Consider the following 19,704-nt stretch of genomic DNA (forward strand, 5'->3'; position numbering starts at 1 on the left):
AATTTTTCCTAAATTATAATAGTAAAATAAATTGGTGAAATCCCCTGGAACATAAGTGTTATGTATTGTGCGTCGTCAAAGGAGCTCTCTGCGTGGGGGTCTCCCTTGCAAAGAAAACGCAGGTGTGCCTTTCGTGGAGTTTCTTCTACAACTCCAAAGTGCTGAAATCCCAGAGTCCCTTCTTTCTCTGAACAAAATGAGTTCCCAAGGAAATGACCCAATTTCTTCTTTCCTCAAACCCAACCAACTCGAAATCAACCTACCGCAAGCTCTCACCAGCTTTCAAAACCACTGCTCTGCCCTTCTCCACAGCCTTTCCAACCTTCCTCCCTTCAATCCCCCTCTTCCCCTTAAAACCCAACTTCAATCTACCTTCTCCACCCTCCAAAACCAAGCCAACCGTGCTCTTCACTCCACAATTTCAGTCTTTGATCCCGTCCCTAAACACCCCGTCTGGGCTCGCCTTGCTGAAACTACCAAAACCCAGTTTGGTTCTGCGCCTTCTCGTCTCGCCCTGTCCACGGAAGCCATCGAAGAGCGCTTAGCTGGTATTCCTGTTTATGCTCTCAGCAATGCGTCGGAGGAATTCGTCTTGGTTTCTGGTGCTTCCACTCAAAAATCTCTGGGTTTGTTTTGCTTTAAGAAGGAGGATGCAGAAGCGCTTCTTCACCATATTGGAACCATGGATCCTTCAGCGCAGAACGGCTCCAAAGTGGTGCCTGTTGCTTTGAATAAAGTGGGTATTTCTAATTTTCGCTGTATTTTTGTGTGTGCAGAAGCTTCTTTTGTCTTTCCAAGCTAATGTTGTGGGGTTTTCTTTTTCGCAGGTTTTTCAGCTTCATGTCAATGGGGTGGCCTTCAGATTGATTCCGGAGTGTTCTCAGGTGAAAAACGCTCTGAGTGTAAGTTCTCTTTCGCTCTACCCTATGGTTTTTGAATTGATTCCTAGGTGAACATCTTTGTGCATTTCACCAAATTGTCCAATCATAATTTGATAAGACAATTTGGTGCTTTTAAATGTCAAATCATGATATCTGTTTCTCTTCAGTACTGAATATCCGTTGCTGCTTTTCTTTATTTGCTTGTGGTTGTGTCTGAAACCTGCCCAAAAGCCAATCTATTCACTTATCATCTTTACTTATCATGTTCTTGTTTGTATTTTGACAATATTTTGCCTGCATAGGAAAGAGAGAAGGTTGGCATTTCTGCTGATGGATTTCCTGGGGTTCCTGTTTTCCAGGTTAATTTATTACATTTCTTACTTAAATTTGTTATTCATAGTTCATTTGTTGATCACCAGGCAATCCACATTCAATGGTAGAGAAAGCAGTACTGCTAGGAAACTGCTAACTTTTTACTTGGGAATTATAAGCTGATTAGTATCTTGTTTGTTTGTTTTTTTTGTTTTTCGTTTTCCATTTCTTGTTTCTGAAAACCATGTTTTCTTTGCTTGGGTTTCCGCTTTTCAACAGTACTTTGAAAATCTTCCTATCCATAATAGTACCTTCAAAATCTGTCAGATTTTAAAAACAAGAAATAGAATCCCAAAGATTAGGCTTTAATTTCAAAACAGTTTTAAAGTAGAATAGAAAACAAAGGAAAAGGTTAGTAAACAAGAACAACTTCCAAAACTGAAAACTGAAAAAAAAAAAAAAAAAGGTTTTCAAACGGGCCCACATCAGCCAAAAAATTGTGGTTTTTAGGAATACTGAAAATGAAATCTTATGCATACTGTTGTGAAATTAACAGTCATGGGATTGATGACCTGTTTTTTTTTTTGAGTATGAGCTTACTCAGTGCCTTGTTGAAATTAACAGTCGTGGGAATAGTATCATAAATTTTATTTCTTGTCATATACTTTGAACTTTCCCAATGATTGAACACTTGCACATTGAGTTGAATGATCAGTTGGTTAATAATAAATTAATTTCTTAGAGAAAGAAACCCATGTTCCCATATATGAGTCCAATCCTTTGAGAATTTAGTTCTCAATTTGAATCTACCAGGTGGTCAATTGTGTGGGATATTGATAGGAGTTTGATATTTTGAAACTCTGGAATAGTTTCTGAGATTTTATTATAGCAGTTATCCTATGGGAAGATTGGAAGGAAACATAATAAATGAGTTGAACACAAAATATGAATGTATTTGTGTACCTCAATAATATAAAGAGTCTTGCACTTGCAGTTCAAAGAACGAAGCAAGGAAAGGTGAAATCTACATACCTATCCCTGTTTTTTCCTCTGCTTTTTTTCAACACCTGCACAATGTGGAACCAGTGTTATTGAGGCATGTGCCTCAATGTTCCTATGGCTAGAGGTGGGGGAGGTGTCTCTTGCCTTCAATGCATGTGAATGCCAGTGGTGTCATTGTTGTCACCATGAGCGTAAAGTTCGTGATGGGCCATAGTGAATAAATCGAGACAAACTAAAACTTGAAGGAAAAGAACGTACTATTATTGGGACTCTGGGAGTGAAGAAATAAGATACCAACTGGAAATGGAATAATGTTGAAGTATAAAAGATAAGAGCTACATGATAACCTAATTATTTGAGGTACTTCAAACCTCCACTTCGTTGAGTATACTAACTCAAGCCTAAAACCATCTAAACTATTATCTTCTTTCATCCTTTTCCACCCCCATAACAAGTTCCCTAACTAATTACTAATGTACCCTACCCTACACTAGGTCCTGTAACATTCCTATTAAAAATTCTCTCTACAACTTCTCTTTAGACGCCTTCCTACCTTGAGCTCCAGGGCCCTTCCTTTTCAAAGCTCAAAATAGGAAGGAGAGATGTGATAGTGTTAGAACCCTTCAAAATTGCAAAAGAAACTTCTACAACAGCCACAAATTCCCAAGAACAGAGTCTCACTCTGATAATTTTATTTATATACTTCTTAAGGGAAAACAGAACAGACAAGATGAAAATTCTCAAAGGCAGAAAATGGACAAGACAATTCCAGCATACTAGAGGGCTGGATCCTCCCTTAGCAAAACTTGCTCGACAATTCAAAGATGCACCTCCCTTCCCCACAACACTCCCTTTTTAAAATGGTTATCCCCACCCTAATTGGTCCCCACGTCTAACCAACTCTCTAATAAAATTCTCATTAATCTCCCATTTCTTCTATAATTACTTTCTTACCCCTTCGTTTGTATGTATTTATAATTGGTGGTCTTACAAATAGATCTCGAATTATCTATTTATTATTTTGGCAACACCAAGGGAGTTTCGAGAGCTCCCCCCTTGCTCAACAGAGCTACACATTTAGCAAAATGTAAAAAAGATGATCTCCTACCTTCCCTCCCTAGGCCTTTTAAAGGTTATTTTACAAGTAAAAGCTCACACTTCCTCTAACTAACAGAATCTCTATGGGCACTACGAAATGAAGCACACTCACACAGACAAATGATTGCAATTCTTCATGTATTACAACATTTTGCATCCCTCCTCTCTTTCCTATTACGTCTACGTGTATATACCTTAGTGACTTGAGTTCTATGAAGGTGAACAAAAGGAAAATAATTCTTCTTTGATTCTAAGTTTGCAAGGGATCCATGAATCTATTCATCCTTTCATTGGTTAAAGTTTTAGCAATAAAAGAAATGTCCTCTTCCTCAATATTTTCTACCTCCGACTTACTCTTCCTTTTTTTCTCTATAGATGTCATTGGTCCCACTCCCACTATCTGATATCAAAATTAGGTTCCTGTAGCTATATTATTACTCCTTTATTTCTTTTGTTTTCTTACGGTCCTTTTTAGAACAAGAAACAAAACTTTTTGTTTTTGGATAAGAAAAACAAAATCTTTTTTCTTCAGGGTTGTAAAATTACAAGTGTTCAAATATACAAACCCTTTAAGACTTCTATTATTGTATTTGATTTTCTAAAAAAGTTTAAGGTCCTGTTTGTATTTGATTTTTGGTTTTTAATTTTTGAAAATTGTGCTGCTGTTTTCTCATAATTTCTTAATGATTTTCATCTTTTTCTTACTAAACATTTGAAATTTTATGCAAATTTCAAAATGAAAACAAATTTATAAGAATGATATGTGTATGTATATTTAGTTTTCAAAACTTGGTAAACACTCCTAAAAGTAGACAAGAAAACAAAGAAATCAATAGTTAGAAGTAGTGCTTATAAAAGCTTAATTTTCAAAAACAAAAAAACCAAAAATTAAGGCCCCATTTGGTAATCATTTTTGTTTTTGAAAACTAAGCCTATGGACACCAGTTCTACCTCCAAATTTCTTTATTAATTACTTATCACCGATGATTTAAAAAACCAAGCCAAATTTTGAGGACTAAAAAATGTAACTTTCAAAAAGTTGTTTTTGTTTTTGGAATTTGGCTAAGAATTCAACCAATGTACTTAAGAAATATGCAAATCCTCGTAAGAAATGTGGATGAAATAGACTTAATTTTCAAAAACAAAAATAAATAACCAAATGGTTACCAAATGGGGCCTAAATGGTTATCAAATAGGTCTTCAATTTTCTTTATTCCGGTTCATCATTCTATATTTTTAAAATAAAAATTATAGGCTCTATGGATATTGTTTGTCTATTTTATTTTTGATTTTTTATTGACGTTTTCAATCTCATATTTTAAACATTGTTCTTAAGCTTGAAGACTCTGAGATTCTATGTCTATTTTAAAGAATTTATACTGTACAATTATTAGTTTTCTCCTGGCGACTTTTTGTTTAGGCCTCTTGGTTGCATCTTGCCAAGCAATCACGAGACTTGCCACCTCAAAATGCATTTTGTAATTTCAAAATACAATTTATAGGTAATAAATTGAAAGGGCGAAGTCCTCTGGATTCAGCCAAGTAATCATGGATTCAAAACTCCGCCGAGCTGCTTATTTGGGGAATCTTGTACCTTCAAATTTTTAGTGTACAAATATTAGAAATTAATTGGTTAAATTCTAATGTGTGGCTTTAAAGAATTTTTCTTAAAAATGTTGGTTGCAATACAAGAGACTAAAGGGAAGAGTTTGATATATTTTTCATCAAGTCTTTGTGGAGCTCAAAGAACGGGTGGTCTTTTGTGGAATGATTGAAGATTCGTTCTATTCCTTTTACTCTTACCCTCATCAATCTCTTATTTTAGATGGTATCATTGCGAAGTTTTCATGTGCCAACGTTTGGTACTTGAAGGGATTACTTTCTACCATTTCTCTATTTGCCTTACTCTTGGAAATGAAGAATAGGGGCCGATCCTGTTCAAATTCATCAATGGTTGGAGCAATCACCCTAGCTGGAAATTGGGTTGAGGAATTTATGGAGAGTTATATTTAACATACAGAAGAAACAAATTTGATTAAAAAATGTAAGCTTAATTGGTTGGAGTTAGGAGGAGTTGCTTATTGTGCAGAAAAGCTTCTCTTAATGGAAGTCAAAAGTTGTAAGATAAATGAAGTACATTTTTGTGCTTATCTCCAAGATGGAAAGTTTTACGTAGAAGACGTGGACGTTAAGAAACATCTACTTTTATCAGAATCGCAACTCTTTTGGTTCGTGGAGAATATCTCTGAACTGATTCAGTCCCCAATCTCAAGCTTCTTTGTTAAAAGTGGAAAAGATGAATTCGGTGTTACAAGGTTATCCAAGATCTGCAAATCCTCGAGTTGGCTAATGAGATGTGTAGTATGGCCTGCATCTGGAGGAAGATTTTTCATCCACGTCCCATTAGGTAATTCAACTTCAGGTTGGCATTCCTTCGCCAACATGTTAAGTGACTCTATGAAACTACTCAAAGAAGATTGTTCGTCGCAGAAGCATTCGAAGTCAATAGCTTGGGCACTCAAGTCGATTCAAGATGTTAGCTATGCTGATATGTTAAGAGGAAGAAAGACTTCAGAAGACTCTGTTCTACTACCAATAAAACTAAGAAAACCCACAAGAAATAGAGCTCCTTTGCTCAGGACATTGAAAAATAGAACAAGACAGGCTTTTGGATTCAAAAAAATCAAGAAGTCTTCAAGGAAGAATCTCTGTGGTTTTATACCTGCAACATTAGAAATCTCAGATGAAAACAGAGGAAGCATCTTTCTACACTATGGATGAAGCAGCAGTAAACTCTTCAAATATCTCAAAAAACCCCCTAATTCCCAGTTTTAAGAAGAGACAAAGTGATGTTCAAGTCTTTTGCTCGCCGGAAGGAAAGGTTGGCCAACCTCAAAGTGATATTCAAGTCCGTTGCTCGCTGGAAGGGAAGGCTGGCCAACCTCAATCCGATGGACTGCAAACCGAAAATCCCAACCGGTTAAATGTGAACACAACCAACAATTTAATAAGGAGAGAGAATGTTGAGATTTTAAAACTACACAGAGGCAGTCGAATAGCCACATCTTCGGAAAGCGCAAAAGTTGTTTTTAAAAATAATTTAAACTTTGCTTTTATTTCGATGGAATGCCAACAGACCAAACTAGCCGAAATAGACTCTCCAATCATTAAAGATAAGGCAGCAGGGGTCTCGACAGTAGCATCCTCATCAACATCAGGCCGTTCGAATTCTGAACCACTCAAAAAGCTTCCTTTTGACTTCCCAACTCTCAAGTCATCGGGACCTACAATGCCAGAAGTGTTGATTTCTAAAGAAGCCCAAGGGTCCCTTTCAGCAATTCCTCACCACGATTCTGGCTCACCATTAGTAGAAGGCCTCCCATGTTTCAATATTAGTATTTCACCAAATTTTGATCGAGCATCAAAACTCACAAGCAAACCTCACCTACCAAGACCTTATCAAAAGCACTTCATAAGAAAGAAGACTTCCTTCCGAAATATCTGGACAACCATGATGAACGCAGACCTGCTTGAGGATTGCTGCATCAAAGTTCAAATTCCTATTTGCTCTACCACCAGGTTAGATAATCCTCTTCTAAACCTTGCCCATTTTCTTATTTTGATTTTAAAATTGCTGGCTCAAATGTAGCCTTTGTGCGAGGTACCCCCGAGTCCCAACAAGTTGCTAATAAAAAAACACAATTATGATTTAGATGGAGATTCTGTAGTCAGCGTCAGCAGTGAAGACTTAGATAGATCAGTTTATGAAACTTTTCAAGAGGAAGAAGAATTCTGAGATGATCATTGCAATGCCTTGCAAAGAATTTTCCAATCAGAAGAAGAATCAGTGGCAGAATGTAATAACTTCCCTTTCATTCAGCCTATTGACAAGAAGGAAATTTCAAAAAATCTGCTATCAGTTGTGGAAGATTGTGACTTGATCCTAAGATAATCCCAGTGAAAAGGATCCCACATCAATTTTCCATACCATGAAGATTCTGTCATGGAACACGAGGCTTAGGCAATAACTCCAAAAGATAGGCTATAAGAAGAAGCATAAAAAAATTCAATCCAGACTTGGTCTTTATTCAAGAAACTAAGAGAGACTCTTTTGATAGTGTGGCGTTGTAAAGGAACTATGGAGCTCAAAAGATATAGGATGGGATTTTGTGGAAGCTTTTGGTAAATCAGGAGGCATTTTAACCATGTGGGATGAAAGCAAAATTTCAGTCTCAGAAGTGCTAAAAGGAGGCTACTCGTTATCTGTGAAATGTCTTACTATTTGCAAGAAAACTTGTTGGATCACAAATGTATACGGCCCCACTGATTACAAAGAAAGAAAACACATTTGACCAGAATTACTCTCGCTTTTAAATTACTGCAGTGAACCTTGGTGTGTAGGTGGAGACTTTAACATCACTAGGAGAATCCAGGAACGCTTTCCTACGGGGAGATCAACGAGAGGAATGAGAAAGTTTAACAAATTTATTGACTCAACAAAGTTAATGGAAATCCCTCTTAGTAATTGACGCTTTACATGGTCAAGAGAAGGATCCAATGTATCACGTTCGCTTCTTGACAGATTCTTAATATCCAATAGCTGGGATGATTCCTTTGCAAATACTAGAGTTGTAAGGCAAGCACGCACTTGTTCAGATCACTACCCTATTCTGCTTGAAGCAGGATCATTTTAATGGGAACCTTCCCCCTTCAGATTTTGTAACAGCTGGTTGACCATCAAAGACAGCTGCAGAGTTATTGAAAATGTCCTGAGATCGGGAGATCAGCAAGGCTGGGCCGGTTTTGTTATTGCCACTAAGCTACGGAAAGTCAAGGTTGCCTTAAAAACCTGGAATTCTGAAGTTGAGAATAAAAGGAAAAGAGCAGAGGAAGAGCTACTGAAAGAAATTGAAAAACATGATCTGCAAGCTGAAGACCCTGAAAATATGGAAATGGAAAGGGATATGAGAACCTCTTTGAAAGCTAATTTGTCAACTCTTTACAAAATTGATGAAAGGAATTTAAGACAAAAGAGCAAACTAAATTGGCTAAGTGCAGGAGATGAAAATACCAAATTCTTCCACCGTTTCTTGGATGCAAAGAAAAGAAGGAACCTTATTTCAGAATTGTTAAACGACCAAGGAATTGCAACACACTCCTTTAAGGAATTGAAGGTCTAATATTAGACTTCTACTCTTCTTTGTACACCAAATCTCCTGGCCTAAGAACTATCCCTCTCAACTTTCAATGGCCTAAAGTCACCCGTAGTCAGAATCTCTTGCTGACAGCCAAGTTCACCATTGCTGAAATCAGGTTTGCTTTAAACTTGGGAAAAAATAAGGCCCCCGGCCCGGATGGATTCACAACAGAATTTTTTATAAAATTCTGGGATTTCCTCAAAGATAAATTCATGGACTTATTTGAAGATTTCTATAGAAATGGCAAGCTAAACTCTTGTATAAAAGAGAACTTTATCAGGTTGATTCAGAAAAAAAAAGATGCTGTCCGGGTACGTGATTTCTTTTAGACCAATCAGTTTAACTACATTGACATACAAAGTTGTTGCAAAAGTATTAGCTGAGAGACTAAAGAAGGTAATGCCAAACATAATTGCTACTACACAAAGTTCCTTTATTGAAGGAAGACAAATTCTAGACCCGATTCTCATAGCCAATGAAGTGGTAGAGGACTTTTGTTCAAAGAAGAAAAAGGGGTGGATTTTAAAACTTGACTTAGAAAAAGCTTTCAATCGCGTTGATTGGGCCTTTCTTGAAAAAATCCTTGTTGAAAAGAACTTTGATTCAAGATGGGTTATGTGGATGATGGGTTGTGTATCTAACCCAAAATACTTAGTATTCATAAATGGTAAACCAAGGGGTAGAATCCAAGCTACAAAGGGCATAAGTCAGGGTGACCCTTTTTCACCTTTTCTCTTTTTATTAGTCAGCGAGGTGTTAAGTGCATTACTGGACAGGCTTCATGAGAAAAACAAATTCGAAGGCTTCCTAGTGGGCAAAGATAAAGTTCATGTTTTCATTTTGCAATTTGCTAATGATACATTGATATTTTGTAAAGATGATGATGTGATGTTAGAAAATTTAAAGAAAACAACCGAGTTCTTCGAGTGGTGCTTAGGGCTGAAGGTAAATTGGGACAAATCTGCAGTTAGGTGGCTATCCAAAATTGGGAAAACTGAGTTCTTTGAGTGGTGCTTAGACTGAATTGCATGGCTGTCCACCTCCCTTTCATGTACCTTGCCTCCTGTTAGGCGGCTATCCAAAACTGGTGGCTTTTTGACAACCAGTGATTGACAAAATTCAAGGCAAATTGGATAAATGGAAGAGATATAATTTCTCTAGAGGAGGTTGTTCTGCTCTTTGCAAGTCTGTTTTATCCCAAATCCCTTTGTATTACATGTCAATTTTCTTGATGCCAGAAAAGGTGATACTAATTGATGAAAATAAGAAAGGAGAGAAACCAACACACAGTTTACGTGGAAACCCTAGAATAGGGAGAAAAACCATGATACAGATCTTTTCTTATTATTTTTAATTGATACACTGAATATAAGAGAACAGGGTGAATAAATAGACAATAGAGAGCCCTAGGGTGAGAGACAATTACAAAAATACCCTTAGGGTAAAAACCCTATTTTCAACACTCCCCCTCAAGTTGGTGCATAAATATCAATAAGACCCAACTTGCTAAGACAACAGTCAAAATTAGGTCTCAGTAGCCCTTTGGTGAGAACATCTGCCACTTGTTGATTTGAGGGGATATAGGGGATACAAATGCTCCCATTATCCAGTCTTTCTTTAATGAAGTGTCTGTCGATCTCTACATGTTTAGTTCTGTCATGCTGGACTGGGTTGTTTGCGATGCTCATTGCAGCTTTATTATCACAAAACAACTTCATTGGAAGATTCCTGTCTTGATAAAGATCAGTCAACACCTTATTTAACCAGATTTCTTCACATATCCCTAAACTCATTGCCCTGTACTCAGCTTCAGCACTACTAGCCACTACTCCCTGTTTCTTACTTCGCCAGGTGACAAGGTTACCCCAGACAAAGGTTCAATATCCAGAGGTCGACTTTCTATCAACGACAGAGCCTGGCCAATCAGAATCTGTGTATGCTTCAATAGTTCTTTTTTCAGACTTCTTGAACATTAGACCCTTACCAGGGGTCCCCTTCAAGTACCGAAGAATACGCTCAACTGCATTCATATGTTCCTCATAAGGAGCTTGCATAAACTGACTTACCACGTTTACTGCATATGAAATATCTGGTCTTGTATGGGACAGGTAGATCAACTTCCCAACCAACCTCTGGTACCTTTCCTTGCTAACAGAAACTCCGTTGTTTGTAACACCAAGTTTTGCATTATACTCCACGGGTGTGTCAGCAGGTTTACACCCAGTCATGCCTGTTTCTTTGAGCAAGTCAGGTGTATATTTCCTTTGTGATACTGAAATACCTTCTCTTGATTGGGCCACTTCCATTCCCAGGAAGTATCTCAGCTTACCAAGGTCTTTAATCTCAAATTCTCTGACCATTCTCGTTTTAAGCCTCATAATTTCATTCTCATCATCGCCGGACAGAACAATATCATCAACATACACTACGAGGACGACAATCTTCCCGGAGTCGGACTGTTTCGTAAATAGTATATGATCTGAGTGCCCTTGGTTGTATCTCTGTGCTTTAACAAATGTGGTGAACCTATCAAACCAAGCCCTTGGGGACTGTTTCAGTCCATATAAGGACTTTTTCAATCTGCAAACTCTGTGCTTGAACTGACTCTCGAATCCAGGAGGAGGGCTCATATAGACTTCCTCTTCAAGTTCTCCATTAAGGAACGCATTTTTAACGTCCAACTGATGCAGTGGCCAATCTTTGTTTACAACAATTGACAACAAAACCCGAATAGTGTTGAGTTTGGCTACGGGAGAGAAAGTTTCAGAGTAATCAACTCCGTAAGTCTGGGTGAAACCTTTAGCAACCAGTCTAGCCTTATAACGATCAATCGTCCCATCTGATTTGTATTTTACAGTGAACACCCATTTGCATCCAACTGTCTTGTGCCCTTCAGGTAAAGGCACCTGTTCCTATGTACCATTTTTCTCAAGCGCCCTCATTTCTTCCATAACAACCATTTTCTATTTAGAGTTCTCCATTGCTTCACGAATATTGCTTGGGACCATGATAGTGTCCAAGCTGGTAGTGAAAGCTTTAAATTCGGGAGACAAATTATTATATGTCATGTAGCTGTGCATAGAATACTTTGCGCATGAACGAGTACCTTTCCTTAGTGCTATTGGAAGATCGAGAGAGGCATCATGATTTTCCACCTCTCTTGGTTTCTCAGCATGACTGGTCACCTGTAAATCAAGGATTTCAATAGTATCTTCCACTTCCTTGTCACCAACAAGACTTTTCCTTTTACTGTTATCACTCTCAGTTGTTTCCTCATCTGTCACATATTCAGTATTGCCACCTCCACCTCCTTCATCCTTATCTTCCCTGCACTTGTTAGTCTCCATACATATATCAACATCATTAGTTTCAGGAATACACGTACCTGAACTAGATGCAGGGTCTGATTCATGGACCGGAGCCGGCTGATCAACAGGTGACAACTCTTCCTTTCTACGATTCTTCCTATAGTAGGTTATCCAAGAAATCTGGTTGGTAGGGAGGGCAGGACAGGCTTTTTCAGAACTAGGAGAAGGAATCAAGGTGGAATCCTCTAAGGGAATATCATAGGTGGACCAGTTAGGCTCTTCACTTAAGCTCTCCCCCTGAAGATGACTAACGGGGAAGAAAGGCTGGTCTTCAATGAAAGTAATGTCCATGGAGACAATATTTTCGAGAGGACGGATGATAGCATTTATACCCATGTTGGTGAAGTGGGTACCCAACAAAAACACATTTTTGAGCACGAGGGTGGAATTTTGTGCGATTTGGGTCATGGGAGTGGACAAATGTGACAGCCGAAGACATGGAGGGGTACATCAGAAATTAGGCGAGTAGTCGGAAAGGATTCTTTGAAAAGGTCCAAGGGATTATGAAAGTCAAGAACATGAGAAGGCATACGGTTGATGAGGTGAGCCGTTGTAAGAATGGCATCCCCCCACAGGTAGGACGGAAGAGTGGGGGACAACATTAAAGACCGGGCAACCTCCACCAGATGGCGATTTTTACGCTCGGCTACTCCATTTTGTTGGGGAGTATAAGCACATGAGCTTTGGTGGACAATTCCCTTAGACACAAGAAAGTCATGGAAAGAGGTGTTAAAGAACTCTCGTCCATTATCACTTCTCAAAATCCCAATCTTGACATAGAACTGGGTTTCAACCATGGTATAAAATTGTGTAAAGGTAGAAAACACCTCAGACTTATCAGCAAGTAAGAACACCCAAGTGAGGCGTGTGTGGTCGTCTATGAAGGTGATGAACCAACGTATACCAGTGGAGGTAGTAGTTGGTGATGGTCCCCAGACATCACTATGAATGAGGGAGAAGGGACTGGACGGTTTATAAGGTTGAGAACGAAACGGAATACGACTTTGTTTGGCATAAATACATACATCACAATTCAGAGACACTATATTAATATTGCGGAATAAATGCGGAAATAAATATTTCATATACTGAAAGTTCAGATGTCCTAAACGATAATGTCATAACATAAAGTCATTTTCGGAAGTAGAAAATTGTAAAGACATAACCAGTTCTATGATCCTCCCTAGAAGCAGCATCGTCAGAAAGGAAGTAGAGCCCCCTATCGTGTCGGGTAGTGCCAATCGTCATCCCCGACTTTTGATCCTGAAACACAACAGAATCTGGTGAGAAAATAGCCTTATAGTTCAGATCTCTTGTAATTTTACTGACCGATAAAAGATTATATGAGATTTTAGGCACATGAAATGTATCATGTAATACTAAACCATTAAACGGGGAGGTATTCCCTTTCCCTGCAACTGGGGCAAAAGATCCGTCTACAATTCTGATACGTTCATTTTCCGCACTCGGATAGTAAGAAACAAACAACTCTGAAGAACTAGTGAGATGATTTGTGGCCCCTGAATCTACGATCCAGGGTTTCTTGTCATTAATACTAATAAGGCCAAAAGATGGGAATGTACCTGATTGAGCAATGGCACTCACCCCGACAGCATTCAAATTGGTCTTACTATCGGCTGAGGACTGATGCTGTGTATTCTCAGTAACTTAATCACTTACAAGAGCACGCTCGGAGTTTGATCTGTCATGTGACTTTCGTCTCTTACTGTTTGGGGGCTTGCCGTGCAGCTTCCAACATCGGTCCTTCGTATGCCACGGCTTCTTACAATGTTCATAGACAGGTGTGGGCTTTTTATCATTGTCGGAACTGGACGCCTTTGAAACAAAGGTTGATGCATCAATGGAGGCTGCCACAGGATTGTTCATAGCCTGTGATCGATCTTCTTCTAGTCGAATCTTTGAACTCACCTCTCTGAGAGACGGGGTAGGTCGTTGACCCAATACGCGACTCCGAACACTGTCAAATTTTGGGTTCAATCCAGCCAAAAACACATAAACCCGATCTGCCTCTTCAAGTTTCAAATACTGCACCTTATCCTGTGCGTAGTTCCAAACAATCTCCCGGCAAAGATCCATCTCTTGCCAAAACACTGATAATTTATTGAAGTAGGAAGTAACGTCTATGGTCCCTTACTTGCATTCATGGACCTGTTTGTGTAACGTGTACAACCGGGATAAGTTCTGTCGTTTCGAGTACAAGTCTCTGGCTGCCTCCCAGATATCTCTAGCAGTTGTTGCATACAGTAAGGGTCGGCCAATCTGGGGCTCCATACTATTGATAAGAACAGATTGTAATAGAGAATCCTCCTCTTTTCAGATTCTTTCTTGAGGATCACTTGGGATAGGTTTCGGAATTTCTCCTGTCAGATACCCGAATTTGTGCCTTCCTTCTAGGGCCATTCAAATCGACTGGGACCAAGAGAAATAATTTTCCTCATCTAGTTTTTCTCCTACTAGGAGTCCGGCAGAATTTCCCATTGAACCAGTTAAGTAAGTTGTATTGGGCAAAATAGAGAACGAGTTTATTGGATTCTCTGAACAAACAGGTTGTTGGGGATTTGTGCCAAGCATTGTATTTAGATCTGAAATTTGCTGGTGTAGAGAGGCCAATCGTTGTCTCACATCGTCTGAGTAATGGACTGAACTACAAGCGGTTGGAAACTGGGCTGCCATTGTTGACTGAACACATGTCGCTGGCTGAGAGATCGCCGGTAGGTATGAGGATCCCGGCCGGTTGTGCTACTCGAGGTGGCTGCCGGTCTGCCGCTGGTCGAACTCGCCTAGGGCAAAATTGGAAAGGTCCAAATCTCCTTGTCGGATGGGTGGGTTCGCCGGATCTGAAGTGGAAACCCTAGGGTACGCCGGTGCGATCGTCGAATGTTTGTAGGTCGAAGCCGAAACCCTAAGGCACGCTGGATGGATGGATGCACGCCCAACCTGTTCGTCGAGTGTTTGCAGGTCGAAGGCGCGATCGGACGCGGACAAAGGGTTTTTGTCTGCCGAGGGGTTGTTGCGGACGCGGACGTCCCCGATCGGAGCCAGATCTGATCCGCTTCGCGGTGGATCTGAGGGGTTGTTGCGGCCGTACCCGATTTGAGCCAGATCAGTCGACGGCGGCACGAGACGAGGCAGATCGGTTCTGTTTGCGTATTCTTCAGATCTGTCCGTGTGCGACGTGAACATCCGGCTGGATTCCGTTAGGTGAGGTGGCTCCTATTAACCGTGGCTCTCTGTTGACTGCAACTGGACGGCAGAGATTAATTCTGGTAAGGCAGCTTGAAAACACTCCTTCACAACGGCCCGAATAGCAGTTTTCATTTCAAAACTAGAAGATCCACCAGCTGAAGGCGACTGTGGATGGTTCTCTTCCATAATGGCTAAGGTTTCGTCCCCTTGCTCTGATACCATGATGAAAATAAGGAGAGAAACCAACACACAGTTTACTTGGAAACCCTAGAACAGGGAGAAAAACCATGATACAAATCTTTTCTTATTATTTTTAATTGATACACTGAATACAAGAGAACAAGGTGAATAAATAGATAGTAGAGAGCCCTAGGGTGAGAGATAATTACAAAAATACCTCTAGGGTAAAAACCTTATTTTCAACACTAATTATTGAAAGACTATTGAGAAACTTCTTTTGGGAAGGGCACTCAGGAGGTAAACTGAATCACTTAGTTAAATGGGACTTTGTCACTCATGCGCAAGAAGATGGTAAGCTTGGTATTGGAGGTCTGAAAATTAAAAGCCAAAGTCTCATGGCTAAATAGGGGTGGAAGTTTATCATTGATGAAAACTCTCTATGGAGCCGAGTGATAAAAAGTATCCATGGTAGTAGCACGTTCGGTTGGCATACCAGTGGAAAAGTTAACTGCAGCCTACGTAGTCCTTGGATTAATATATCACGGACTTGGTTAAAAGTTGAAACATTGGCAGCGTTTAAAATAGAGGATGATGCACTTGAATCATGGTCCATTCATTTTCGAAGACTACTGAAGGAAGAAGAGATGGAAGATTTTCAACTCCTTATTGGTCAGCTCTATACTTCTACACTCACTACGGTTCCAGATAAAAGACGGTGGACTTTAGAATATAATGGTTCTTTTTCAGTGAAATCCCTTGTTAAACATCTATCCTTGGCCTCTCCAATTGGAAAACATTTAGAAACAGCATTGTGGAAAACTAAAAGCCCAAGGAGGATAAATATTACGATATGGATAATGCTGTATGGGCTGCTAAATTGTGCAGATATATTGCAACAGAAGCTTCCCACTCACAGTATCTCTCCACAAGCTTGTTGTCTTTGAAATCTGCAAATTCAGAGAACTGAAAATCTGCAACATCTATTTTTCAGCTGTGTATGCAGAAAACTGTTGGCTATGTCTGCTTAACTGTTTTAATATTAGTTGGGTCTTTGGTAATGTTTTTAAAGATAATTTCCTTCAACTTCTGATTGGTCCTAAGCTGGAAAAGAAACCGATATTAATTTGGATCAATGCAGTTAAAGCCTTGTTATCTGAGTTATGGTTCGAAAGAAACCAAAGAGTGTTTCATGACAAAGCTACCCCTTGGATGTTTAGACTCGAGACAGCCCGTCTCAATGCTTCTTCTTGGTGCTCTCTATCTAAAGCTTTCGAAGATTTCTCCATTCAAGACATCAGCCTCAATTGGAATGCCTTCATATTTTCTTCTATTTAAAAAACTTTTGAATGTGTCTAGTTCTTATGTTGACTTTATTTTGCTCAGTCCATTTGTATTTGTGTCAGCTCTTGTTTTCTTTGTACTGCATTGTATTCGGCACGGTTTTTGAGTTGTAGTTCTTGCCTTTCTTGCCTTTCTTTTTAGGATATGATGAGAGTGCTAAGGTGTCAACCTAGTTGAGATGTCCGGGTGCATTCATTGATCTTTTTATATCTCGCTTTAGTGTCTTCACAATTATCTTGTATCATCTTTCATTATCTTAATGAAGAGACTTGTTTCCTTTTTCAAAGAAAAAAAAAGGTTGGAGTTAGGAGATGAGATTCCCAGGTTTTTTCACAGTTTCTTGGCTGCCAGAAACGGAAGTTTTGGATCACTAATATTCTGTCCCAACAATACGATTTATTTTCTTTCATTTTGAGACATTGAATATGAAGTTTTGGGTTTTTTCTTATCCTTATTTCAACCGTACTCTCTTCTCGGCTGATACGAAGGGCTTCGACATCTCTTTTGAGTGCTAAGTATTAGTATCTAGCTATAATGACTATAATTGCTTTATCTTGTTTCATTGTATTTTGAACATTAGTTACTTCTCTTTTCATTTTATCAATGATAAGTGTTGTTTCATTTGAAAAAAAGATGGTTGAATGATATACCCGGTTTCAAACTTAATAAAGCATAGTTATATGGAGTTCCATTCTCATTCATTGTTATGTTGCATGTGTGGGTTTTTTTTTTTTTTTAAAAAAAAAAAATTAATTTTCAATCTGGTTAGTATTACTTTGTTTGAGGATTTCAAAACATTTAGGATTGATGTTATTAAGTTAATGCACTTTTCATAGTCGAAGAGTTTGATACTGAGGAGCCAGAACAAGAGCTACCGTCCTGCATTTTTCAGAAAGGTTTGTTAATAAGAATGGTTTTCTTGACTTGGAGTATCATCTTTGCATATTCATGGATATAACTCTCATTTCTGGATTATTTAGGAGGATTTGGAGAATTCTCTACAAAGAGCATCTCGTGAACAAAATCAAATTAATCCTGCCTTCCGACCGGGGGATATACAGGTATGGTCTCTGTGCTTGTAGCTAGTGAGGCAAGTTATGTGGATTGGAACTTAAAAGTTTAGTCTGAACCTTGTAGGTTTCTGTTTTTGAAGAAATTATAAAGGGAATGAAGGTGAGGAGTCGATCTCAAGTCTATTTTCTAAGATCTCTCCTTTTCCCCCCTTAAAAAGAGCTTTCTATTAAGGGACAAAAATACTTGCTAACCTATTAATCATGATCGAAGTTTTACTTTTGTTTCATTGACAGGATAATTCCATTTCAACATGGGATGATATAGTCTTCATTCCTCCCGGATTTGATGTTTGTACTGACCCCAAAAAACAACAATAGGCATTAAGCTAGGAATTGAGGCTGTAGCTGCCAAATTTGTCTCATCATACAAAAAGCTCATATGGAAACCGTAGGGTACTTATAGATCAGTTCAGGTAATATCTGGATGCTTCCTTAATTTTCTTTTGACCTCCTTATCTTGTTGATTGATTGTTATATGAATAAGTTATGAGGGTGTTTACTCACCTTTTCGTTTCTTCTTCGTTTGGTAACTGTTTCTCTTTTAAGAAACATCTTAAAAAATCAATAACAAATTTGGGGAAAAGAAAACAATGTCTTCTTCTGTCTGGTTTCTTAATGAATATTATAAGCGAAACATTTTAAGTTTCCAATTATGTGATGGTTTTTGTTAGGTTCCAATGATTGGAAGGAGAGAATCTTCAGTCACATTTGTGTTAGAGAAGGAATCCTACCAAACTCCATACCTGGTTTGTTGGGATGCCTTTGGGGTTTTGTAGTGTGCGTCTGTATGCTCTTTTGAGCTATACCCAATAATTTATACACAACAAATGCCATAGAATTGTGCATCTTTTCTTTGTAGCTTGTAGTGTATGAAATGTCTACATGAGTAAAAAATATTTATCCTTTGAGCTTTTTATATTATGCTGCTCTTATCATTTTGGGTTTGAATTTTTGGATCACTTTTCTTTATTGTAAAGAAATAGTGACAATGTTTTTCTTAGCTAGTAATTTTAGGCTATACTTTATCTACCCTGGATTAGCACAATATTCATTGGTGCAAGTGGAAAAAAAAAAAACAAACCCCTTCCCCTCCCCTCTTCAAGTGGTAAGGAGGTTTAGCAAATTACTTGTTTTGGTTGTTTGAACATTTTAAAGCAAATATGTATATTTTTTGCTATTTCTCTAGAAGCAAATCAGCCAGTAAATAACACAAAGTAATGAAGAGAGTAGAGAGAATAATCACTGTAATTCACTCCAAATTCTGGATTATGTTTAATCTTCTGCAAAATAGGTTAAATTATATATAAAATCACAAATGATCTCACAAATCACATTTCAAAAAGTTTAACAATGACATTGTCGGGGGAATTAGAAATAATAGAGAAAAATTGGAGTATTTATTGAGAAGCAAATACGTAAATAGTTAGGTCGAGGTGCAATATCTCACTTTCTTTGTGGAGATTCAAGTTTGATATATATTGAGTTTCTTTATATCATCTACCAGTGCAACATATATTATTCGACATGTCTCTTCTAAGATTCAATTGATCCAACTGAAACATTTTGTAATTATAGCCTCAATTGCTTTGTACTGGAAGGTTGAGCTCGGAGCTCTACAACTGAGAGTATCCCCTTTTTTGGCCATTTGCTCTTTCTTTTGGTTAATTGCTCTTAAAAGAGCAAATGAGAGAAAATAAGAGAAAGATGATATTGAGTATTTTTGTTATGATTTGAGAATAAGGTTAGTGAGGAATTTATTATAGAATCTTATATCTAGAAAATTTGATACACAATTTTTAACTTCTCTTCATATCAGGTTTCCACTAATTTGATAAAAGTAAAACACCACAAATTTACTACCTCATGATTAAAATGTAACAACATTTCCTCACTCATTTTTTATTTAAAATAAGTAAAAAAAATAGAATAAGTCAAAAGAAAATTAATTATGCATCGTCAATGTGTGACTTTGCGTTGAATCTTTACTGGATAATAGTCTCTATTCCAACGTTAGTAGTGGTTTCTAACTTAAACTTATGCTAAA

At 38.2% G+C, this 19,704-nt stretch overlaps 1 protein-coding gene across 1 annotated transcript; it reads left to right on the top strand.

Moving 5' to 3' along the window:
* Window positions 1-8: 8 nt before the first annotated feature.
* Window positions 9-18,608, top strand: TIC22-III (Tic22-like family protein). The gene is made up of 8 exons (XM_039030590.2): window positions 9-736; window positions 828-902; window positions 1,184-1,240; window positions 17,424-17,483; window positions 17,568-17,648; window positions 17,725-17,760; window positions 17,895-18,073; window positions 18,332-18,608. The coding sequence occupies exons 1-7, from the start codon at window positions 197-199 to the stop codon at window positions 17,976-17,978; spliced, it is 933 nt and encodes a 310-aa protein (XP_038886518.1). The 5' UTR covers window positions 9-196; the 3' UTR covers window positions 17,979-18,073; window positions 18,332-18,608.
* Window positions 18,609-19,704: the final 1,096 nt, after the last annotated feature.

Source organism: Benincasa hispida, chromosome 4, assembly GCF_027475165.1.
Source record: "Benincasa hispida cultivar pf3 chromosome 4, pf3_genome.v1.1, whole genome shotgun sequence".
NCBI lineage: Eukaryota > Viridiplantae > Streptophyta > Magnoliopsida > Cucurbitales > Cucurbitaceae > Benincasa > Benincasa hispida.